Below are 25786 nucleotides of genomic sequence, written 5' to 3'. Positions count from 1 at the left end.
CAATGGATGAGGGTACCCCTTCCTCCACAGCCTCTCCAGCAAAGGCTATCATCGGTGTTTTTGATTTTAGCCATTCTGACAGGTGTAAGATGATATCTCAAAGTTGTTTTGATTTGCATTTCCCTGATCGCTAAGGAGGTTGAGCATGACTTTAAGTGTCTTTTGGCCATTTGAACTTCTTCTTTTGAGAATTCTCTGTTCAGTTCAGTGCCCCATTTAATATTTTGTGAATTTCTTGCATGGCTACTGTATTTGCATAATTTCTCCCCACTCCAATTCTTTTATGTGCCAATGATTGGCACAGCTAGATCATATAGTAAATTTATTTTTAGCTTTCTGAGAATTCTCTATGCTGATTTCCATAATGATGATACCTGTTTGTAACACCACCGACAGTGAATGGTGTTTCTTCTTTTCCTGCATCCCCATCAGCATTTGTTTTCTTGGTGTTCACTTTTATGATTTATAAGATAAAATCTCAAGAGTAGTTAAATCTCCCACACTGCTAAGGACATTGAACAGTTTAGATACTTCTTAAAACATTTCATTTTCCTTTTGAGACCTCTGTCCAGGTCCGTAGCCCAAGCTTTGATAGGGTGGTTTATTTTCTTGATTCTGTTTTTTTTGAAGTTCTCTATATACTCTGAATGTTAATTTTTTATTGAATTGTAGCTGGCAAAAAAATTCCACTCTTTGGGCTTCAATTTTTTTTCTTTTGCTATACACAAAGAAGCATTTTAGTTTTAAGAGATCCTATCTTTTGGCCTTAATTCCTGAGCTGCTGATGTAGTCCTTTTTCAGAAAAACCTTTGTTGTACCTGTGTCTTGTAGGATACTGTGTGCTTTCTTTCAGTAGTTACAGAGTTTCAGGTTTCACATTGAGGTCTTTGATCCACTTGGAATTGATTTTTGTGCAGGATGATAAACATGGTTCTAATTTTAGTTTTCTACATGTGTGAGTATCCAAATTTTCCATCACCATTTGTTGAAGATGCTGTCTTCCTCCAGTGTGTATTCCGCCAGTGTGTATTTTTGGCATCTTTGTCAAATCTGAGAAAGCTATTAATTATGTGTAGTCACTTTTGGGTTTTCTATTTTATTCCATTGACCTACATGTCTGTCTTTGAGCCAATGCCATGTGATTTTTCTTATTACAGCTCTGTGAGAGAGCTTGAAGTCTGGAATAAGAATCCCTCCAGCATTCCCTGTCCTTCATGCTTTGGCTGTTTGGGGTCTTTTGTGACTCTTATGTAAATTTTAGGATTTCTCTTTTTCTACTTTGTGAAGAATGTCACGTGTATTTTTGTTGGCCTTGTATTAAATTTGTAAATGACTTTTGGTAGGATGGTTATTTCTACGATTTCTATGGATGTATGCACGTGGGAGGTCTTTACTTCTAGTGTCTTCCTCAGTTTCTTTCTTTAAAGTTTTTACTGTAGAGGTGTTTCAACTCCTTAGGTTTATTCACAGTGTTGTAATTGGGACTGTTTTCTTCCCAAGTTGCTTTTGGTGATGCCTTTGATCACAGCAATAATAACTATCCAGGGTAATATTGTATCCTGCAATGTTGCTGAAAGTGTTGATCTCCTTTGTTTTGTATTAGGGTCCCTAAATAGCCCTGGTTTTCCTGGAATTCACTCTGTAGACCAGATTTGCCTAGAATTCAGAGATCTGCCTGCCTCTGCCTCCTGAGTGCTGATGTTAAAGGTGTACAACACCATGCCCAGTGAGTCTTGATCATTCATAGAGGTTTTCTGGTAGAAATGTGGGGCTCTTTTATGTCTGATAGCATATTATCTGCAAATAGAAGTAATTTGACTTTTTATCGATATCCCTTTAATTTCCTTCTTGTGCTAGGTAGTACTTGGAATAATATATTGAAAAAAATATATTGTGGTGACAGTGGTCAGTTATGTTTTGTTCCTACTTTTAATGGGCTTTCTTTGAGTCTTTATTTGTCATAGTGTTGGCTGTGTGTCTGTCATGTAGTCTTTAACGTGCTGAGTGTGTTACTGCTAGTTCTACTGTAGTTAGGGTCTTTATCATGGTGATGTTTTGGATTTTGTTATTTTGTTTCCCACTGGGATTGATCAGGACAGCCCATGGGCATGGGTGTGGAGCTAGTCACAGGAACATGGACAGTGGCAGTGCTGTGGAGGCAGTTACTCCTTTCTGCTGGCAGAAGTCTACTGCCATCACTCCATCAGCTCAGACATAACTCTGGGTCTGTGTCTTTCATCCTTTCTTTGATTTTTGTTTCTAAGACATCTTGTAAAATATTCCTATCTTCTATTTTATTTGGTTATTTTAAACCAGTGGTTTAACTTAATAATATCCCAGTTACAGCTTAAGAAGTTAAAAAACAGTTGAGGCTCATAGGTAAAATGAAATAGGTTCTAGGTGATTATTACAAAGTTTTTCATCTAGTTGGCATTTGAAGATTGTATAGTATACAGAGGTAGTTCTTATGTGTATATTCTGTTCATTAAATTCCTAAACATTGGAACAACCTAAGTGAATTTATGGAATTCCTACATTTAAAGTAATTGGATTGTGTCCTTTTATGTTTGGCGTGGGCTATCGAAGTGTTTTCCAAATTTGGCCCTACACTTGAATTACCTGGAGCACTCTTTAACATACAGATTACTCCTTAACCACACTCATTTGGTTAACAGTCTTTAAAATCCTCAAATGGTTATCACCGATTGGCATTGATGGGACATTTGAGAATTTATTATTGGATTACTTTTTTTCTCTTTTAACTGTTTCACTGCTTGGAGAACATCTGATTTATAAAAACCATTTTGGACTGTATCAGATATAAATGTAAAAGTCTGCCTGTGTTTACACCCCCTTCACCCTTTATGAATATATTTACTCTTCATCTTCACATTTACCCATGTTAATACTCCCAGAATATTCGTAGATCATGGTGTCTTCAAGATAAAATCCATATTATGAAACTTGTATAACAAGCTTTTCAAGATTTGGCAACCTATACTTCCAGTCATATCATGGGCCCTGACTTCCAGTCTTGGGAAAATTACTTATTGTTCTGTAGTACTTCCATGGTTTCTCTAGTGCTCAGGAAGCTGATGCCTATAGTGTGAACTTGTGAGTCCTTTTGAACCTCATGTTCCTCATCATACTTCCAGTTCCCCTGTTCTTACAGTTTTGTAACTTGTCCATTTCTTTCCTTACTCAAAATCATTGAAAGTAAGAATTTTATCTTTTCCTGTAAGCCCCAGTTAGAGTGTAGCATTTTACTCAGAGGTGCGTAGTAAACAGCTTGTGAGTGAGTAGATGGTTGGAAGGCTTGTACTGGATAATCTTATGTTTTTTTTTTTTTCTGGCATTAGGTTGATAAATAATTGATGATTTTTAAAAGATTTATTTGTTATGCATGCAGTGTTCTGCATTCATGTCTGCCTGCAGACCAGAAGAGAGCACCAGATCTCATTATAGATGGTTGTGACTCACCATTTGGTTGCTGGAAATTGAACTCAAGAACTCTGGAAGAACAGCCAGTGTTTTTAACTGCTGAGCCATCTCTCCAGCCCCGATAATTTTTTTAACAAGTGAAACTATATGAATTGATCATTCTTACTTTAAAACATGTTTTAGTGTACAAAAAAATGGATTTCACTGACATTTTCATGCAAGGATATCATTGTACTGTGTCCATATTTTCCTTCCTGTTACCCTTCCTTCTTCCTTTTTTGATCAGTTACTTTGGGAGGGGGTAGTTGTCAAGACAAGGTCTTACTGTGTAGTTCTGGCTGTCCTAGGACTAACTGTGTTAACCAGGCTGACTTTGAACTCACAGAGATCCGCCTGCTTCTGCTTCCTACATGCATGCCTGCTGAGGTTAAAGTTGTATGCCACTAAGCATGGATTGATCAGTTACTTTAGAATTTTGACTTACGTAATACAGCTTAAGTATAAAACAAAATGACTTTTACATCTTAGTAGCTCAGCAGTGTGTGTGTGTGTATGAACTTTGTTATAAATAATGCTAGATATAAACAGCCGTTTTATTGAAGGTGAGTTAGTAAAGGATGCATGAGGAAATCTAGAAAAATGAATTTAGCTCTACTTGACGTCATGAGAGTTTAGAGTAATAGTTTTACCTCTACATTAGAGGTTACTTCAAATAGCTGACAACCTGAGGGTCTTACTATTGGAGGTTGGAAGGATTCTGTCTCATCTACTGCTTTGGTCATCATGTGTTTCTAGTTTTAGCCAATGGGAAGGGAGTGTGTTCCCATTTGTTACCTTCTTAGCGTTTCCTCTCACTAATCTCTCAGTTTGTGAGAAAAAAGAAGCTTCTGGTGAAGCCATAAGTTTCTCAAGTTTCCTTTAGTCATAACAAGGAAGTTTTTCCTTATCAATTTTATTGTGTTGTTAATGACTTTCTGACAATTTTTGATTTTCATTGTTTTTACCTAGCAATCAACTGTTGCTTTTCATTTCCTTTATAGAATTTGAGTACCGCAAATCTTCACTTTTAATTCTCCAAATTGCATTTTATGCTTTGTTTGTTTATCACTTGCTATGCAGAACAGGTTGGCCTTGAATTTATAAAGATCTGCCTGGCCTTGCCTCTAGATTGCCACCACTCCATGCAGTTTAGATGTTTTGACTAGGGATGCTCAAATGGGAAAGTTTATGCAAATTTTTCAAAATTCAGAATATTCGGAAGTTTAAACCTCTACTGCTTCCAAGCATTTTCGGTAAGGCCTCCTATACTAAGTCTGTACTGTATACTTGTGGTTATCCAGTTAGAAAACAAAGTTTGGTGTTTGGTATGAGCAACAGACAGAAAAATTACCTTGAATAAAAATTGAAAGTTGAGACATGGATCCACTTTAAGCAAGTGGGTCCTAGTTTGAAGAGGGAATGGTACAGGTATGAAACGAATAAAATTCAGGTATATACACATACACACACACACACACACGTATAGTATTTGGGGAAGAGTGCTTTGAGGGAAAGGAGAGGAAGGATGCTTTGATATAATACATATTGTAATTTCATATTTGATGTGTACTTTAATAGATGCTTGTAACAGCTTTGGGGGCTGGGAATGTATGTAGTTCAATGGTAGAATGTCTAGTATGTGTGAAACCTTCTACGTTTGGTCCCTGGTATCACAAAAAAAAAAAAAAATCAAAAAGTACCCAATTCTCTTAAAAAGAGAACAGTGGCTTTAGATGTTGGGGAGTGGGATAAGAAGAGGTTAAAATGAGAATTAGAGGTTCTAGTTCAGAACTCTAGATCAGAGTAATGTAACAAGAGTTTAACTTACAGTTCTTTTTTTTTTAAAGAATAGGCATCTCCTAAAGTGGGTCTAATAATTCATATTTAATGTGTGTATTTGGTTTAAAATACAGATAGGACTGTTACACAGAGAAACCCTGTCTTGGGGTAAAAAAAAGAAAAAGAAAAAAATGAGACTTGTCATTTTCTGTTGTTGATATATTTCCAAGACGATGATACAATGTAATCAGTTTTTGGCAGTTTAGTTTAGTGGATAGCATGCAGTTCTCTCAACACTGTGCTTCATGCTTATTCGTTCAGTAGGCTAACCACAATTTGTGAAACTTGCCACCATCCATGTTTCATCTGTAAGTTGCAACAGCTCCTTTTTTTTTTTTTTTTTGGTATAAAAGAACTATAGTTTTAGAATGTGACAATGATGATTCAGGAATTTGAAATATCCTTGCTGGGGCTTATGAAAAGAGAGAAGAATAAAATATATGGAGCACAGGGAAATTGGGGGAAATGATTTTATATCATAACACAATAAACCCTAGGAACTTACAGCATAATGTAAAAATCCTTAGCTATAGTGTTCCCTTTCTCCCTTATTCACAGTCGGGAACCAGTCTTCTCTGTTTAGCTCTTCTGTCTTAGTATCCTTGGATCTTTCTGCCCTTATATGTTTTCTCATTATGGAAAGTTCTTAGATGATTTCCCCCTACATGAATATATAAGCACCTTGAAAGTAGGAAACAGGACTGTTTCATCTGTACTTACATAATGCTTCCTACCTGGAGGAACTTGGCTGGCACATTCTTTCTCTAGCCTTTTACTTGTTGGTGTAATCTCTTGACTCTATCCAACCATGTCTCTTAAGTAATTTTTTCTATGTTTTCTTCTAAAAGTTTTATAGCTATTCTTTACATTTAGGTCTTTAATTTCATTCTGAATTTAATTTAATTTTTGTGTAAAATATGTGCTTTAGGACAAGGGTTTAAAAAATACCAATTTCATTTATTTGCAGCACTAGGATTGAACCCAGGACCTTATGAATGGTAGGTCATTACTCTCTACCACCGAGCAGCGTTCCCTTTCCCTTTCTTTTACCTTTTAATTTGAAACTAGTAACTGCTAGATTAATTGTAGTGGAATAGCTCAGCAGTAGTGCTTGAAGCTGTGTATAAAGTTTATGAAAGAAGGAAATAATCCTAAGAGAAGAGTTTTCAGACAAGGAAGTTTGTAGATGAAGAAAAAAAAATGCTGAATTTACTGACTTGGTCTTCTTGCCTTTTATTTTGTGCTACCTAGGGTTACAGATGCTAGGTAATGACTCTGTGTCTGAACTACATCCCAGTACACACACACATACGTGCATGTGATTGTGCCATACTTACCACAGCATGCTCATGGAGGCCAGAAGTCAGTCTCGGTCGGTCCTCACCTTTCCCCTTGTTTGAGACAGGGATTTAACTTTTCATTACTGCTTATGCCAGTGTTGTGTAGTTATAATTAGACAGGTTCTGTGCTGCATGGGGTTGACACAAGTATTTTTGGAGCTAATGCAAATGAAATTATGTTTTAAATTTTGATGTATATCTTTTGTTTCTAGTTCATTCTAGGACTTAGGTGGACTCATTTAGTAGTTTAAAGGAAGTTTTGGAGATTTTCTTCAGTGTCATACAGACCATCATGTCTATAAAACAAAGTATATTTGCTCTATAAGTGTGATTCTGCACCTGCTCTTTTTCCCGCCTCCCTTTCTTTTTGCCTAGCTAGGACTTACACAACTCTGTAGAATGTTTCAGTCATGTTCTTGATGATTTTTGTATTGCTGTTCATGTACAGCTGATTGTGCTTTAACTCATTTGTCTAGTTTTGATATTGGGCACATTTCCCAAAAATGATTATTTCCTAAGGAAGATTAGGTAGAATTGATACTCTTTTTAAAATTTTTGGACTTTTTATATGGATATCATGAATGGGAACCATCACTTTATGGCATGCTCCTGATTCATGCTCTTATTTGGGTTTCTCACAATTCATTGGCACATCTGTGATTGATGGTTTCCTCTTTGGGAAGGTTTAAAACTGTGCTTTCGAGTTCTTTTTAATTTCTAATTATTCAGATATAATTAATCTTGAGTCTTGAGTTTTTATAGGCTTTTAGCCCATTTTAATCTGTTGTTGAACATTGTTATAGAGCGGTCTTTAGTATTCTGTTGTCCCTGTAATGTGGGATCTTCAGTGATATCACCCATTTGCCTGTTTTTATCTTTGTCAGTGTCGATAGAAGTTTATCAGTTTTGTGAATTTTTAAAAGTTGAGTTTATGCCTTTTTAGTTTTGATTTTATGGGTTTCTTTTTGTCTATTTCTTTCAACTTTCTTTGGATTTTATTTGCTTTTCTCAAGTATCTGGATGTAGGAATTTAAATGACTGGGATTGTATAGTATAATATTTATCATTCAGGGGTGAATATTTCCCACTGATCTGCTGCTTACATCCTATAGATTTTGATATGTTTTCATTTTTACTTTGCTCAATGAGTAATTTTCCTTGTTAACTTCCTTTTTGACCCATAGATTTAGTGGTGTGTTCATTTTCATATGTTGGAAGAATTTTATTATCTTTTTGTGACTGCTTTTTAGTCTTATTTCTTATGGCCAGAGAACATACATTGTATGATTTCAATTCTTCAAAATTTAAAGTTTATATTTTAGGATTAAGTCTATTTTGGTATATATTGCATGGGCCCTGGAAATATATGTGCGTTTTGCTTTTATTTCATATTCATTTGGTTCCTGTTAGGTTTACTTTGGTTATTCTCTAGTCAGGTAGTTGAAATTCCCCCATAGATATGTGTGTGGTTGATTTGTTTGTTTGTTTGTTTATTTATTTGTGTGTGTGTGTGTGTGTGCGTGTGTGTGTTGTGTTGTGTTTGGGGCCTACAGGTCAGTAATTAGATGTCTTCCTCAGTTGTTCTTCACATTAATTTTGAGACAAGGTCTCACACTGAACCTAGATCCTTTTAGCCAGACTAATTGGTTAGCAGGTCCTCAGGATCTCCACCCCAGCACCAGGGTCACAGATGAATGCTGTCATTACCAGCTTTTATGTGGGTGCTGTGGACCTGAATTCCAGTTCTAATGCTTGTGCAGCAGTTACTTTACCAAATGAGCCATCTCCCCAGCTCAGGTTTTTCTTCTTTTATCAGATGAATATACTTACATATTTTGAAGCTCTATAGTTTTGAGACTATGTATTTAATAATGTATTTTTTTCTTGGAGACTTGACTATCATATCAGCTCTCTTTCTGTCTCTGGTAATGTTACTTTGATACTGATTGGTTCATTCTAGATTTCGTTGATTAATATTTACATGGTATCTTTTCCCATAGTTGTTTTTATAATGTATTTTTATTCTCTAGAATTTTATATCTCTCCCTTCCCCAGTCCAGTTCTTCCCAGCACCCTTTCCATTTCTTCCTCCCAACTTTTTGTCTTTTTTTTTTTTTAAACCCACAGTTCAGTTAGTACACTGGTGTATTGACATCCTCTAGAGCATGGGCAGCCTACCAGGAGATGCACCTGTTAAGAAAACTAACTCTACCTTCCCCAGCTGTCAACTACCAAGAGCTCCTCAGCAAAGGGTGGGAATTTGTGAGCCCTTCCCCCATTTATACTGACTTGCTTTTATATTGGTCTTGTGCAGGCAGCCACTGTGAGTTCATGTGTACAGTGGCCTTGTCAGGCGTAGAAAATGCTGTTTCACCGTAGTTCTCCTCCAACTACTGGCTCTTAAAATTTGTACTCTCTCATCTTTATCTTCCCTGAGTCTAGCAGGGAGGAGGCATGATACAGGGTCTCATTTGGGGTTGGGTGCTCTACTGTCGTTTATTCTGTGCACAGTGACTAGTGACTACACTGACCACCATCTACCGAACATTGTCGTAAGGATTTCATTTTATGTGTAGTGATTTATATTGTCTACTCTTTGTGAGTAATTTATGACTTATAGTATCTGTTCTTAAAATTTTTATCACTCTTGCCAGGTGGAGGCAGAGGCAGGCAAATCTCTGTTTGAGGCCAGCCTGGTCTACAAGAGCTAGTTTCAAGAGAGGCTCTAAAGCTACAGAGAAGAGAAATCCTGTCTTGGAAAACAAAGACAAAACAAAATTTATCACTCTTACTTGTATCAGAATTTTAGCATTGCAAGAAGCATTACTTAGCATAGTTGAAGCTCTTCATTTTTATGACACAGCCATCTTGACTGTTACTGTTTATGTGTTAACAGCCATCTTAGCTTTCAAAAGTCAAACATGATTTATCAAACTGAAGAAGAAAAACGTTGCAATTTTATTTATCCACATTCTCTTACCTTTCTTTTTTTTTAAATTAAGTTAATTTTTAAAATTGAAAGTAGATTCTTTTTTCATACAAGTACATCCTGACCACAGTTCCCCCTCCCTCCATTCCTCCCAGCTCTCTTAGCCTCCTCTCTCCTAATTCACTCCCCCTCAGAAAAGAGCAGGATACCAAGAGACATGAGCCAGCTAAAAACAAGACACAATAAGACAGTGCAAAGCAACTCATATTGAGACTGGGCAAGAGAACCCAATAGGAACAAAAGAGTCTCAATACTGGGCAAAAAAGTCAGAGATAGATCCACTCCCACTGTTAGGAGTCCCACGAAAAAACCAAGCTAACAGCCATAACATATACTTAGAGGACCTGGGTGCAGACCTTTGCATGCCTGGTGCTTGCTGCTTCAGTTTCTCTGTGAGCTTATACTATCCCTGCTTAGTTGATTTGGTGGGCCATGTTTTCCTGGTGTTATCCACCCCTTCCACAATCCTACCTACTACTCTTCTGTGGGGTTTCCTGTTCTCCGAGGGGAGGGATCCAATGGAGACCTCCAATTTAGACTCTCCACATAATGTCTGACTGTGGATCTATTTCTTGTTCCCATCTACTGTTGGAGGAAGCCTCTCTGATGATGACTGGACAAGGCATTGATATATGAGTATAGCAGAATATCATTAGGAATCTTTTTTTTTCTCCCCAGTTTGTTTGGTTCTACTCTAGGACTTTAGGCTCTACAGTCTCTGGTTCCTGGCCATCCAAGCAGTGTAGGCCATGCATTGGCTCTCTCTGGTGGAGTGGGCCTCAAGACATAGGCTGGCCAGCCCCACCATTTGTCCAGCACATCTTTCATACAGGACAGATTGTAGTTGAGGGTTTGGGGGCTGGTTTGGTGTTCAGATTTCTCCTTCCCTGTTTTTATGCCACTACTGTGCATTTTTTGTTTGTTTTGTGTTTTCCATAGCTCTTCTAGTACAATTTGAAATTGGGACTGGTGAGACCTGCAGGAGTTTTTTTTGTTGTTTTGTTTTGTTTTGGCTTTGGGATTGTTTAGTTAAAACTAGTTTTTTTTTTTTCCATATGAAGTTGATAATTTTTGTTTCAAGGTCTGAGAAGAATTATGTTGGAATTCTGATAGGGATTGCATTGAATCTGTAGACTGCTTTTGATAGGGTGGCTGTTTTAATGACGTTGATCCTATTGATCCATGAATTTGGGAGATCTTCCATCTAAGTTTTTATCATTCAAGTCTTTTACTTGCTTGGTTAGAGTTACTTCAAAATATATTGTTTGAGGCGATTGTGAAGGGTGTTGTTTCCCTGATTTCTTTCTCAATCTGTTTGCCATTTGTATACAGTAGAGCTACTGATTTTTTTTTTTTTGAGTTAATCTTGTATCCAGTTTGCTGAAAGTGTTTATTAGCTGTAGGAATTGCCTAGTGGAATTTTTAGGGTCACCTATGTATAGTATCATATCCTATACAAATAAAGATGCTTTGATCCTTGCCACTTTGTATCCACTTGATCTTCAATTGTCTTATTGCTCTAGCAAAGATTTCAAGTACTATATTGAGTACATATGGATGAACAATCTTGTCTTATTCATGATTGTAGTGGAATTGCTTTGAGTTTTTCTCCATTTAATTTTTTGCTTGTTATAGGCTTGCTGTGTGTTTTAAGTATGTCTCTTGTATCCCTAATTTCTCCAGGACTTTTATCATGAAAGGATGTTGATTTTGTTAAAGGCCTTTTCAATGTCTAATGATATGATCATTGTTTTTTAAATGTAGTTGGTTTATATGGTGGATTACATTTTCTGATTTTCATATATTAAACCATCTCTGCATCTCTGGGATGAAGCTTACTTTTGATCATGGTGGATGATCCTTTTTCTGTGTTGATGGATTCAGTTTGCAAGTATTTTATTGAGTAATTTTCCATTTATGTTCATGAAGGAACTTGGTATGTAATTCTCTTTCTTTGTGTGGTTTGGGTATCAGGGTAAGTATGACATAAAATGAATTGAGCTGGGGCTGAAGAGGTAGTGGTTAAGAGTGCTGACTGCTCTTCGAGAGGACTCTGGTTCAATTCCCAGTGCCCACATGGCAGCTTACAACTGTCTGTAATTCCAGTTTCAGGGGACCTGACACCCGTACACAGACATACACACCAGTGCACATAAAATAAAAATAAATTATTTAAAAAATAAAGTGAGTTGGACAATGTTCTGCTTCTATTTTGTGTTGTAACTTGAGGAGTATTGGAGTTAACTCTTCTTTGAAAATCTGGTAGAATTCTTTACTGAAACCATCTGGCCCCATTTTCTTGTTGGGATACTTTTAATAACTGCTTCTATTTTATTAAGGGTTATAGGTCTATTTAAATTGCTTGTTTTATCTTGATTAACTTGGTTGGTAAGTGTTGCTTATCAAGAAAATTATTCTGGGATACTTTTAATAACTGCTTCTGTTTTATTATGGGTATAGGCAGTTATAGAAAGAAAAAGTTTTAAATAATACAGTATTTTTTGTTTGTTTTTATTGAGCTATATATTTTTCTTTGCTCCCCTCCCTAAAACAAAGTTTTTAAAGAGACAGTAAAAGTAATATAAAAGAATATAGTAATAGATTAAAGGAGTAAAGATAAAATAAATATTAAAAGTAATAGAGTAATAAAAAAGCCACGAAGATGGAAAATACATAGAATCTGGATATGTATATTGTGTTTTCTTTGAAATTTTGACTGCAAAGAGATATTTGACTCTGGGAACTTCTAAGCTAAACTAACATGTATATTTTAAAGGTCTCTTGACTTCAATATTTGAGTCTAAGGATATATTACTTTGGAAAAGAGGTTTGGCTTTTGTTTCCACAGTGGATTTTTTTTTCCCCTGGCTAATGAGTTTAATGGAACAAATCCCCCTTCTCCCCTGAGGTCTCTGTGAACCTTAAAATACTTTGCCTAGCAAACAGCAGGAAACAGCTTAGAGAAAACAATGCCCAAATTCCCAGAATGCTTATTTATAAATATTTGTTTTCATTTAAAGTGGGATATGATATAGAGATTGGTTTATTGATACAAATTTAAGGTCAATTCTGCTATATGTATATTTCTACTCTTGTTTAAGGTATTATGTTTATACAACTCATTTTCAAATGTAATGTATAATTAAAAATTATGGATTAATAGATAGTTATCTGTAATAGTCAAACTTGTATTCATGTTAGTTAGGTTTTCTAGGTGTACAGAGATATATTTCAGATGGATAGGTGGTCTTCAAACCTTTCAAAGACCTCCAGAATATGGCATTTAAAATGTTTTAAGAACTTAGACTTTTCTCAACAGTGAGATTGCTTCTGGCAGTTTCCATTACTTCAGAGAGGTTGATGGGCATTGAAGAAACCTGTTATGGAATTTGCCTTCAGTGTGACAAGGCTAGCCATTTGGGCAAGAAACTGCTCTTGCCTAGACTGCTTGATGTTATGCTGTATGAACTGGACAAGAAAAATGCTGAACTTATCAAAAGAAGGTGAGATGGTCCTTCAGAGTTCCTGCTTCATGAAAGAGTCTACCAGACATTCTGCAGGACACAGAAGAAAGTGATTGACAAACTGCCAATATAGATGAAAGACTTTTCAGATTTCCTGCTATGGAAAAGTCTGCCAGATACTATGGGCCTGTAGGCTGATGATGGATGCCCCAATGTTACAGAAGGACTTTGGGTGACTATCCAGGCATCGAGATGTTTCTGTCATTTTTAGTGTTTGGAAATTGCTTACAGTGCACTTCCTGTTTACTTAGGTAATATTATATTCTTCTGGGGCCTTTGATGGAATTGAAGACTAGATAGTTATATTTTTCCTTAGTTAAAAGATAAATTAGATGTGAAACTTTAGACTTACAAAGACAAAGTAGATATTAGAATATTTTCTTTAATTTTGCCAGATACAAATAGACTAAATATTAGAACTGTAATTCTTGATACCTGTTTTTTTTTTTAAATGTAATTTTGCTATGTTTAAGTTAAAACCTTCTTTTTTATTTAGGTAGAAAAGGGGAGATGATGCGAGATTCCCCTCTCTATGCTGTGACTATGTTTTATTACTATTGGTTAATAAAAAAGCTGCTTTGACCTATGGCAGGGCAGAATAGAGCCAGGCAGGAAAATTAAACAAAATGGGAGAAAGAAGGCAGAGTCAGAGAGATGCCATGTAGCTGCCAAAGGAGGAATATGCCGGAACCTTACTGTAGGCCACAACTTCGTGGTGATATACACATGAGTAGAAATAGGTTAATTTAAAATGTAAGAGCTAGCTAGGAATACAACTAAGCTATTGGCCAAATGGTGCTGATAATAGTTTCTGTGTGATTATTCGGATCTGGGTGGCTGGGAAATGAACATGTAGTCTCAGCTTACATTACTGACAAGAAGGTATATTCTTTTGTGTTTGAGTGGAATGTTCTGTAAAATCTGTTAGGTTCATTTGGTTTATAACATTTAATAGCTCCTGCATTTCTATTTAGATAACCTTTCCATTGTTGACAGGTGGGTATTGAAGTCCCCCACTATCAGTGTGTGATGATTAATAAGTGATTTAGTCTGTATCAGTGTTTCTTTTATAAAAGTGAGTGTCAGTGTGTTTGAGGCACCGATGTTAATAAGAATTGAAATGTCATCTTGAAATTTTCTTTTGATATGTGTGTAATTTCTTCCCCATCTCTTTTGATTATTTTTGGTTTGAAATCTTTTTTGTTAGAAATTAACAGGACTATACTAGATTGCTCCTTAGTTCCATTTGCTTGGACTATCTCCTCCCAATTTTTTACCCTGAGGTTATGTCTATTCTTTTTTTTTGGGGGGGGGACAATTATTCTGTTTATTTACAGATTATTTTCCATTCAACATTTCCATTTGAGAGAGAATGTTGAATTATTATATTGAATTTAGATTACATATTCTTTATCTAATTATAACTTGATGTCTATCATTGCCAAAATCTAAATGCCAGCACTGTGTAGTGTTTTTTTGTTGTTGTTAAATTAAAAACATAAATCTGATGGAAAGAGGCAATTATAAAACATAAGTTAAAAATTCCCATATTTGATTGTGGAATGATGGAAGTTGGATAAATGATTGCTTCAACAGGCTGAGTAACACACACACATACACACACACACACACCTTCACACGCACACAGAACACACAGACACACAATGCTGTTCCTATAGTTACAAACATTTGATCTACAACTAGCAGACTCACTAAACAATAACAGTATTTGACAGGGCAAAGCACTGAAGTACATTCTAATGTAACTGGAATGCACTAGGCGAAACGACAAGCTCCGCTTTCCAAGCTGGCAGGCCACAGAGAAGCAGGAGCAACATTTTAGGAAGTTTGGAGGAAGAAAAAGTGTGTCCAGGTTTCTCCAGGAAAGGGGAGCTCCCTATGCTAAGGCACAGTGTCGAGCATGTACACAGCTTTAGAACAAGTTAGAACTCTAAGAACCTGAGTTGTGTGGGATCCTGGGGCTACTCAGGTAGACGGATTTGTACAAACCATGGACACTGTTTGGGTTATGTCTATTCTTGATGTTTCTGGTATACAGCAGAAAGATGAATCCTGTTTTTGTACCCATTCTATTAATCTGTGTCTTTTTATTGTGGAATTGAGACCATTGATATTGAGAGATAGCAGTGACCAATGATTGCTAATGCCTGTTCTTTTGTTGTTGTGTTGTTGTCCTGTGTGTGTGCATGGGCATCCTCTTTTTAGTTTTGCTGGCGTGAGCTTGTTTCCTGTGTTCTCGTGGGTATAGTTAACCTTAGTTTGGATTTTTTTCTCCTAGTACCATCTGAAGGGCCGGATTTGAAGATAGTTATTGATTAATATCTTATTTTCTTCTTCTATGATGCTTGAACGTTTTACTGGGAATAGTATCTTGGTTGGTACCTGTGATCTCTTAGAGTCTGTAGCACATCTGTCCAAGTTCTTCTGGCTTTTAGAGTCTCCATTGAGATGTTAGGTGTAATTCTAAAAGGTCTGCCTTTATATTTTACCTGGTCTTTTTCCTTTGCAGTTTTTCATATTCTTGCTTTGTTCTATACGTATAGTGTTTTGATGATTATGTGAGGAGGGGACATTCTTTCTGGTCCAATCTCTTTGGCATGTCCTTCTTTTGATTGAAAAAATTTTCTCCTATGATTTTGTTGAAATATTTTTGGCCTTTGAGCTGGAATTCTCCTTCTATCCCTATTATTGGTAGTTTTTGTCTGCTCATGGGGTCCCCAATTTCCTGGATGTTTTGTGTTAGGAATATTTAGATTTAACCTTGTCTTTGACTGATTTATCCATTTCTTCTATTGTATCTTTAGTGCCTGAGAGTCTGTCTTCCATCTCTCGTATTCTGTTGGTGAAACTTGCCTCTTCTCATTCCTACAGTTATTATTTCCAGAAGACCTCAATTTGTGTTTTGTTTATTGCTTCTATTTCCATTTTCAGGTCACGAACAGTTTTATTCTTTTCTTTCAATTCTTTGTTTTTTCTTGGCTTTCTTTAAGGGATTTGTTTTCTTTTTTAGGACCTCTAGGTTTTAAGGTCTTTTTCTGGTGCTTCAGCTCTGTTGGGATATTCAGGGCCTTCTATGTTAGGCTAGCTAGGCTCTGGAGGAGACATATTACCCTGACTGTTGTTGTGTTCTTATGCTGGCACCTGGGTGTCTGGGTTTTGGGGGATTTATAGGTCTAGGAGGTACTGATTTCTGGGTTTGTCTTTGTTGGGTGGGCGTTTTATTCCTTGGTTTCTGTTTTCTCTCTGGATTTTCAGAGTGTGTTTACTGTGGGTTGCCTGTTTTACTGGCCTGTTCTGCTGGTGTGCTCACAAGGAATGCTTGCTAGTGTTGGAGGCTGGGAAAAGGGGAGGCCAGGGGGAAATGGCCTGTTGCAGCACTAGAGGTGACCCTAAGGATTGGATTTGGGATAATCGATCAGCAAGCAGCCTGCTTCAGGCAGGTGTGGCCTGTGGTTGAGCAGGGGTATTGGCTCAAGTTGGGGGCCAGGATACAGCTATAAGGCTGGGAGGGGAGGCCAGAGGGTGGATGGTTTGTGTGATCCACAAGAAGTGTGGAGGGGTTGGAGGAGGTTACAGCTGGTGTTCTGTTTGGGTCCACCCTGAGAATTCAGTCTGGGGGAACAGTGTGGAAGAGGTTTGTGGGTAGCCTACCTGTTTCTTTCCTTTTTTATGATCTAAGTTGTAGTCTATAATTCTCTTCAGTTTGCTTCATCTGGGTGTGTTTTCATTTTATTTACATTTCTGGAGGCTGTTTCTACTGAGCGTGCTATCCTGGTTTACAGGTCTGTCTTGTAACACTTGAAAGTTTTTTCAACTTAATTTTGGTCAATGTCAATTCTGATGAAAAAGTTCACTGCTATTCAAGTCATTGTTTTACTGTAAGGTTTGCACTGGCTGGTAAATCTGATTTTCATGTTTATGCATAGATTTCTTTGAATTTGAATTTGATTTGGCAGAGTTTGCTCAGTATTTTCTCTCAGTAGGTTTATTTTCTTTCAAATTTCAAATATGAATTTTAGCCCTATATTCCTTTTCTCTGCCTTTGGTCTGTGAGAACCTAGCACTAGCTGTTTTGTTTTTATACAGACCCTGAGCTTCTTTGTAGTGTTGGGTTTTAGGAATCTTTGTGATTTTATTAAGCTTTCTTGAATTGACCAGTTCAGTGAGTTTTGTAGTTTTCACTTATTAAGTTTGTAATTGTGACCTTTTCTGATTATTTCCTTGTATCTTTCATTCTGAAACTTTTTAAATATTTGCTTTCAAGAGTGTATGTATAGTTATTTGTTGGAGCATTTTTCTTTTCCCGAAATATTTTATTCTTTTTTATTTAAAATTTTTTATTCATTTTATGTACCAACCACATACCAACCTCCTCCAATTCTCCAGAAAGGGTAAGGCCTCCCATGAGAAGTAACTAAGCCTGGCACATCAAGTTGAGGCAGGGCTGTCCCTTCCCTGTCCCCTCCCCCCAAATCTAGGCTGAGCATGGTATCCCACCATAGCCAAAAAGCTAGCTCATGCACTAGGGATGGTCTCACTGCCAGGGGCTCCACAAGCAGACCAAGCCACACAACTGTCACACACATGCAGAGGGCCTAGTTTGGTCCCATGTGGGCTTCCCAGATGTCGGTCCAGAGTTTGTGAGGTCCCATGAGCTTGGATCAGCTATCTATTTGGATTTTACCATCATGATCTTGACCCATCTCCTTGCTCATTTAATCCCTCCTCCCTCTCTTCAACTGGACTCCTGGAGCTCTACCCAGTGCTTGGCTGTGGGCCTCTATATCTGATTCCATCAGTTACTGGATGGAGGCTCAGTGATGACAATTAGGGTAGTCACCAATCTGCTTACAGGAGAAGGCCAGTATAGGCACCTCTCAACTATTGCTAGGAGTCTTAGCTGGTGTCATCCTCCTTGTGAATTCTTGGGAATTTTCCTAGCACTAGTTTTCTCCCTAACACCATAAAGACTCCCTATATCAAGGTATCTTACCTTGCTCTCCCTCTCTGTTCCTCCCCCAACTCATCCATCCGGTTCTCTCATCCCTTCCCCTTTGCCCCCCCCCCCCAGTTTACCCAGGAGATCTCATCCTCATCTATTTTCCCTTCCCAGGGTGGTTCATGCGTCCCTCTTAGGGTCCTGCTTTGATGTGGGATTCCCCTCTGTATGCTACGAATATGTTTTGTTACCATTGGTTATTAAAGAAACTGTTTCAGCCAATGGCTTAGTAGAGTAAAACCAGGCGGGAAATCCGAACAGAGATTCAGAGAGAAAGTAGGCAGAGTCAGGAAGATGCCATATAGCTGCCGAAGGAGACTGTCACCCTGGAACCTTTACTGTTAAACCGTGAGCTTCATGGTAAAATATAAAATGATAGGAATGGGTTAAATTAAGATGTAAGAGTTAGTTAATAAGAAGCCTGAGTTTATAGGCCAAGCAGTGTTTTAATTAATATAGTTTCTGTGGGATTATTTTGGGTCTGGGAGGCTGGTAATGAACAAGCAGCCTCTGCCTACACTCCCTGTATAATGTCTGTCTAGGACCTTCTGGCTTTCAGAGTCTTCATTGAGAAGTCGAGTGTTATTCTGATGGATCTGCCTTTATTTGTTACTTTGTCTTTTTCCTTTGCAGCTCTGAATATTCTTTATTCTGTATGTTTTATGTTTTGATTATTATATGGCGAGGTAATTTTTTTTTTGTCCAGTCCCTTTCATGTTCTGTGAGCTTCTTGTACGTTTATTGGCATGTCTTTCTTTAGGTTGGGAAAATTTTCTGCTATGATTTTGTTGAATATGTTTTCTGTGCCTTAGAGCTGGTATTTTCCTTTTATTCCTTTTATTTTTAGGTTTGATCTTTTCACAGTGTCTCAGATTTCCTGCATGTTTTGTGTTAAGACTTTGTTGGATTTAACGTTTTCTTTGACCGATGCATCTATTTCCTACATTCTTAACTTCGATGCCTGAGATTCTGTCTTCCACCTCTTGTATCCTGTTGGTTACTTGCATCTGTAGTTCCTATTCATTTGCCCAGATTTTCCATTTCTAAATTCCCTCTATTTTTTTAATTGTATTTCAGTTTAAAGTCTTTCACCTGTTTGATTGTTTTTTTTTTCCCCCCTCTTGGCTTTCTTGGTTTTCTTTAAGGGATTTACTGATATCTTTCAGTTTTTGCCTGTCTTTTCCTTGATATCTTTAAGGGAACTTTTTCCTGGCTGTTTATATTTCTAGTTATTCACTATTACACAGTTTTAGTTAGTGTTCTTCATGTTTTAAAGTGGTATGAGCTAATGGGAGTTAGGCTTTTACAGATGTGCTAGCAAACGATGATATATATTTAATTGCAGCACCAAATTTGTCAGTATATTCCCATATTCTCCAATTTTATATTGAGGTCATTTGCTTCACCCAATCTATGCATATGGCTGCAGCACAACTTTTATCTTTTCACTGCCCTGTACAAACCAAGCCTGTTCTTTATTCTGGGTAGAACTTCCCTATTTCTCTACATTCCATAATATTCTACTTTGCCACTCTAGCCTTGTAAATTAAAGAATGCATTGATGTTGGTTTTTTTTCCTAAAATGATATATTTTATGTCACTAATCTGACATTAATAGGCTATCTGAACCAGTAGTTGGCACTTGTGCTTTGGTTGCCTAAACCATAAATTGAAGCCTATATCCCATTTATACCTCCGACACCACCCAGGGCCCCACCCCCATCCCTCACCCTGCATGAGATTTACCTTAGGACTGTCTTTTGTACTAGACAAGTGCTGTACCACCAAACTGTAATCCACCCTAAAAGAAAATTTTTAAAAAATATTCTCTATTTGTCTACTTCTACTTGATGAACTTTTAGTAAAAGTCTCTTAATCAGATAAAGATGCTGTAATTTAAGTTTTAATAGTACTAACAATATTACCAATGATAAGAATTAGTCACAAAATAAGATTTATTTTAAACTACAAAACTGTGTGTGTTTGTACATGACAAAGGTCAGTTGTTCCTAAGCAGCTACAAATCAACCTTGGTTTTGGAGACAGGGTCTCACTGGAGTTAGGGCTGACCAATGAGATTATGCTGGCAGACTATCAAGTCTTAGAGGTTCCTTGTCCAGCACTGGGATTACAAGTATACACCATCATGCTTGTCTTTGACGTGGTTGCTGGGGATTAAACTCACGTGTGTATGATTGTTTAACAGGCACTTAACACACTGAGCCATCTCCCCAGCTCCTTTTATATCTAAAAGATTCTCGGTGCCATAAGTCTTTCATTTTTAGTTCCTAAAATATAAATAGCAATGGAGATTACTTTTAGTCACTGTTTTCCAAAGGTTGTCCTCATATCTCCATGTATCAGAATCAACCAGTATACTTATTAGGACTCTTTCACCTGAACTTTCTCCTCTTTTCCCCTTACAAATCTCACTTCATTCATTTTGTCCTTGTTCTTTACTGCTCCTTAGTCTGTGTCAGCTTTGAGGTCTTTCCTGTTATCTAAAGCCATTTGATTAGTAGTGTAGGTAAAGCAGAGTCAGTGTATTTGTTAAATACAGACTATGGATATGTACTACCTGATTTGAATTCTTGACCTGTCATCACTCCAAAGAGATTAAAAAGCTAAAAGGTATTTCTGTGTTTCTGTGTCTGTTTAGTTGGGGATAACAATTTATACCTATACAGCCTCATAGGAAAAGGTAAAAAAAATGAATCCAAGTTAACTATGATACAAAGTTGTTTTTTTTTTTTTAATTTTTTTTTTTTTTTGAGACAATTTCTCTGTAGCTTTGGTGGCTGTTCTGGAACTAGCTCTTGTAGACCAGGCTGGCTTCGAACTCAAAAAGATCCACCTGCCTCTGCCTCCCTAGTGCTGGGATTAAAGGTGCGCACTATCACTACCTGGCTTGATACAAAGTTTTGAGAGCTTAAAAGTAGGCCAGATCACAATAGCTAATAATTAAGTACTTTCTTTTTATAAGCACTGTTCCAAGGACTTTAAAATACTTAGTCATTTAATATACGTAAGTTCTGTGGAGGGAGGTCTTATGTGTTCTTCTGGCTTTTGTAGTCTGCAGGGGATGTTTCCTGATAGACGGACTTGAATAATATATAAGATATAAGGAAACTGGCAAATCCCACAGTGATTACTTAGAGAGACTTTGCATAATGTAAATTATAACCTAAGGTAATTTGCTGCTGTCTTTGTTGTTTTTCAGGAATTTTAATGAATCACTGACTGATCAGCACCATTTTACCAGTTGGAATGAGTTATCAGAAATGGGCATAGTGCTTTTAGAGTCAACATGTAACAGATGGATGCAACTCCAAGCCGATCACTTCATGCCAACGCTCTTTTGACTGTATAGGATCTTTGTCTCTTCATCTTTGATTTGGATTGCTGGCAAATAAAAGGAGTTCATGTAGTGTTTTGTTTAGGCTTGAGTCAACATGAGTAGTAGTTTAGGCAAAGAAAAAGACTCTAAAGAGAAAGATCCCAAAGTGCCATCTGCCAAGGAAAGAGAAAAAGAGGCAAAAGCCTCTGGAGGTTTTGGGAAAGAAAGCAAAGAAAAAGAACCTAAAACCAAAGGGAAAGATGCCAAAGATGGAAAGAAGGATTCCAGTGCTGCCCAACCAGGGGTGGCTTTTTCAGTTGACAATACTATCAAAAGGCCAAATCCAGCACCTGGGACTAGAAAGAAATCCAGCAATGCTGAGGTAATTAAGGAGCTTAACAAATGCCGGGAAGAGAACTCAATGCGCTTGGACTTATCCAAGCGGTCTATACATATACTGCCACCATCAATTAAAGAGTTGACTCAACTAACAGAACTTTATTTATACAGTAACAAATTGCAGTCCCTCCCAGCGGAGGTGGGGTGTCTAGTAAATCTCATGACACTGGCTCTCAGTGAGAATTCACTCACTAGTTTGCCTGACTCTCTTGATAACTTGAAGAAGCTGCGGATGCTTGATTTACGGCATAATAAACTGAGAGAAATTCCTTCAGTGGTATATAGGCTAGACTCTCTGACTACTCTGTACCTTCGCTTTAATCGTATTACTACTGTGGAAAAGGACATCAGAAACCTGCCGAAGCTCAGCACGCTCAGCATCCGGGAGAACAAAATCAAACAGCTTCCCGCTGAAATTGGTGAGAGGGTCTGGGTGGTTATTTGTAGTATTTATTAGCTAAGTAATTGTGTTCAATGCTTTCCATATTAGAAAATTTTCAAATGTCTGAAAGCATCTTATTTATATATCTTTATTTACAGTTTATTACATATTAGTAGATACAACTTGAGATTATTTTATTGACTTAAGTGAGTTACAAAACAAATATAATTAGACTTTAGACAGCTGAATCTGCTTTTTCATTGAAGAAAAGTGAATTTAAAAGAGCCTGGCTTAATTTTTAAGTTGCTATCATAACACCCAATTTTTAAGTATCTTTATAGTTGTATTTTCTATCAGCTATATTGTCTCACTTTCCTATTGTAACTTTGTCTGAAAAATGTATATTCAAATTCATACCACTTTCCACCAGATTACCACAGACAGTTGTCATATTACAGTTTCGTGAAAGAACACTGCTGTAGGAAATTAGTGTTTTCCCCCATGTTTGAAAGTGCTTACGTGTTCATTAAAAATAACATGCAGCAGCTGGGCACAGTGGCATGCAGCATCCAGGAAGCCCAGTCCTGGATGATTACTGAAGCCCAAGGTTTGGGTCCCATCCTGGGCAGCATAAGTGAGTCTCAGAAACAACAACAACATACAAACAAAATCTAATACAGAAAGGCAGAAAAGAGACCTATATAATACATGCATTTCTGCTGGCAGTTTGATAGATTTCATTTTAGTCGTATGTAGTAAATTATACTGAGACAAAGGAAAATCTTTACAAGATGGTGTAGGAGGAAAAAGGAACATAAATGTGTAAAAAGAAATCAACTCACAATCCTTTTCAAATAACTTTTAGAACATCTTTTTAGTTATGGAATAAATTTCTGAACCATTTGGAATATATTAATTCATTAGCAGTTTTTGACTAATTTATGAAGATAATGTCTTTGAGCCTGTTTGATAAGATTTTTAAAATATCAAAATAAATGGTTTTAGGAAACTCAAGAGAAGTTTTTCATTTTGCTATAGGCAGCCTGTTTGCTTATGAAGAACCAAAGATGAGTTCAATATTTTGTTGACTGAAGAATTACCTTATAGTAGATGATACAGGAAACGTCCTGACTTTTAGATTCTGTGGCTCTCAGGGATACAGTGTTCCTTGTTTAACTTTAAAAATATTAGTTAAAATTCAGACATGTTTTATTATATTTGACTCTACACACTTAAAAATTAAGTTTTTCTTAACCAACTTCCAGCCCTAGTCAGAGAAGTATCTTCTTACAGTGAACATTGGCACTGTCTTAGTGTTCTCTTGCTGTGCAGAGACAGACACTATGACCACAAGATCTCTTTAATTGGGGCTTGCTTAAAGTTTCAGAGGATTAGTTCTTTACCCTATGGCAGGAAGAATGATGCCATGCAAGCAGACATGGTAGCTCAAAGTTCTGCTTCTGGATCCTAAGGCAGTAGGAAGAGAGAGACTCTGGGCTTCATATGGGTTTCTGAAACCTCAAAAGCCTAGCCCCAATGACACATTTCCTCCAACAAAGCCGCACCTCCTGATTCTTTCAAATAGTGGCACTCCCTGGTGACCAAGCATTTAAGTCTATGGGCTTTTGGGGGCCATTCCTGTTGATAACACCACAGGAGCCTACAGAGTCTCTTGATTGCCCAAGATGTAGAAAATAAAGCACTTACGTGTACCCAGTACCCAATTCTTAACAGATCACTCTTATTACCTGTCTTAAAACTCAGTGAACATCACAGAATTGGGGACAGGAAGTCTCTAAGAACCAGAAGATGGGGGAAGGGCTATGAAAAGCCATTCCCTATATTGGATACAGCTGTTGTAACTCACATCAACTACAATTTTCCTACTGGGTCCAGACAAGGCCAGTACTGTCAATTAGTCAAGGAAGCAGGTGAGGTTCACCAGGCTCTCGCAGATCCTGGGAAAGAAGGAATCATTGTCTTTAGTTTTGTATTCTCTGCTATGTACACCAGGCTCCAGTGGACAACTCCAAACCCGTGGTCACACAGATGGTCTGGTTAATCTTTGTGGGTCACCAAAAAAAAAAAAAAAAAAAAAAAAAAAAAAAAAGAAAAGAAAAGAAAAGAAAAATAGAAAAAAAGGAAATAGACAAGGCTGCATGAGAGAGATTTGAAGGAAAGGGGAGGATGGACAGGTTGGTAAAGACATGAGGATATGAGCAGTCAGCATTCAAAGGGTATATTCATGAAACTAAAATACTATAATAATAAAGAAAATTTATTTTTTCTTTAAATATATTTAGAAAATCCAATATAGATATTTTAAAGTAATGTGCATACATGGTGTGACTCACTCCTGAGTTATTAAAATAGTTTCAAAAAAGTCAGTGGGTGAAAATGTTTCATCCCATGTCTTCTATAGGAAAGTGGTTGCTGAGTGACTTTAGTATTAGCTTCAGTCAGTTTGTCCACAGATGTTAAGGCTGCTGGAAAATGAAATGCTGATTTTTCTCTAGAAATAGAAAGCATTCTTCATTTGTATTCTCATTGTTTGGTATTTGTGTTATACATGGTCCCCGAAGTTCAATTAATTCACAGGTTTTCTTTCTTCAGATTTGCTTCCGTAGCATTGCCATCCAATACCTGGAACTGAAGAAATACATTTTTCTGGGCATGGTGCTGCACATCTGTAAGCTCAGCAGTTAGGAGGCATTGCCCATTGGAGGTTGAGGCTACCGTGGGCCACATAGTGGACCCTGTCTCAAACCAAGCCAAAGCAGAATGTCCTATAGGAATGAAAAGCTAGGGGAGGGGAAGCATATGAACTGGAGCTGTTTAATGTAGGGCGAGGTGAGAAGAGTGGAATGGAGCTGAGGCACTGCAGCAAAGGTGAGCATTCACCTTGGTGTGCTAATAGGCACCACAGTTAGCCTTTTGTTTTGAGTTTCTTTTGTACCTACTACTCTTCTCATTTTTAATTTTGAAATGGGCTCTTTATTGTTCAAAAAGCAGTCAAGAATTTCTGTCTCCAGAGAGAAATAGGAAATAACTTCTCCCCTAACTTTTCTCATTGGTTCCTTTGAGCTACCAGTTAAAGACATGGTTTTGAACAGTCTCTAACCGGAGGTAGGTAAAAGTGAAAGTCAGAGTTAGCGGTTAGTTCAGGATGCTCTGGACAGTGAAGTTTTACAGTTTTATTTTGAAGCTAGAGATAAACACCATCTTTGTCTTATGATTTCTTTTCTCTCCTGAGCATGTTTGGTTTACAATTTTTTTTAAAGTAATTTATTAAATTACAATTTCAAAAGTATTTTTTATTAAAACAGATAGGTTAGAATGTTTATGAAAGTATTTTTCTGTATTACAGTAATTAAATGTTACATATTTATATAGTATACAATTTCATATGTTGATTGTCAAAAGGACTATTTTGCTAGTGGGATAATTTAATTGTTAAAGAGTATGCCTTTTGAAGA

The 25786-nt window shown here is 37.1% G+C and overlaps 1 protein-coding gene across 4 annotated transcripts in view; it reads left to right on the top strand.

Moving 5' to 3' along the window:
* Shoc2 (SHOC2 leucine rich repeat scaffold protein) overlaps positions 1-25786 on the top strand; it is a 75549-nt gene that overhangs the window by 16992 nt on the left and 32771 nt on the right. For 3 of the 4 annotated variants that reach the window (XM_050147485.1, XM_050147501.1, XM_050147493.1), the window contains exon 2: positions 21413-22347. In XM_050147485.1, coding sequence (XP_050003442.1) covers positions 21645-22347 — 703 coding nt within the window. In that variant the 5' untranslated portion in view covers positions 21413-21644. Of the gene's footprint in view, positions 1-13000; positions 13152-21412; positions 22348-25786 lie in introns of those variants that run through there. The other variant, XM_050147503.1, reaches the window with a different exon arrangement.

Source organism: Alexandromys fortis, unplaced genomic scaffold (assembly GCF_014885135.2).
Source record: "Alexandromys fortis isolate MF-2015 unplaced genomic scaffold, M_Fortis_MF-2015_v1.1 scaffold_16, whole genome shotgun sequence".
Lineage (NCBI taxonomy): Eukaryota > Metazoa > Chordata > Mammalia > Rodentia > Cricetidae > Alexandromys > Alexandromys fortis.
This window is presented reverse-complemented; position numbering and strand designations above follow the sequence as displayed.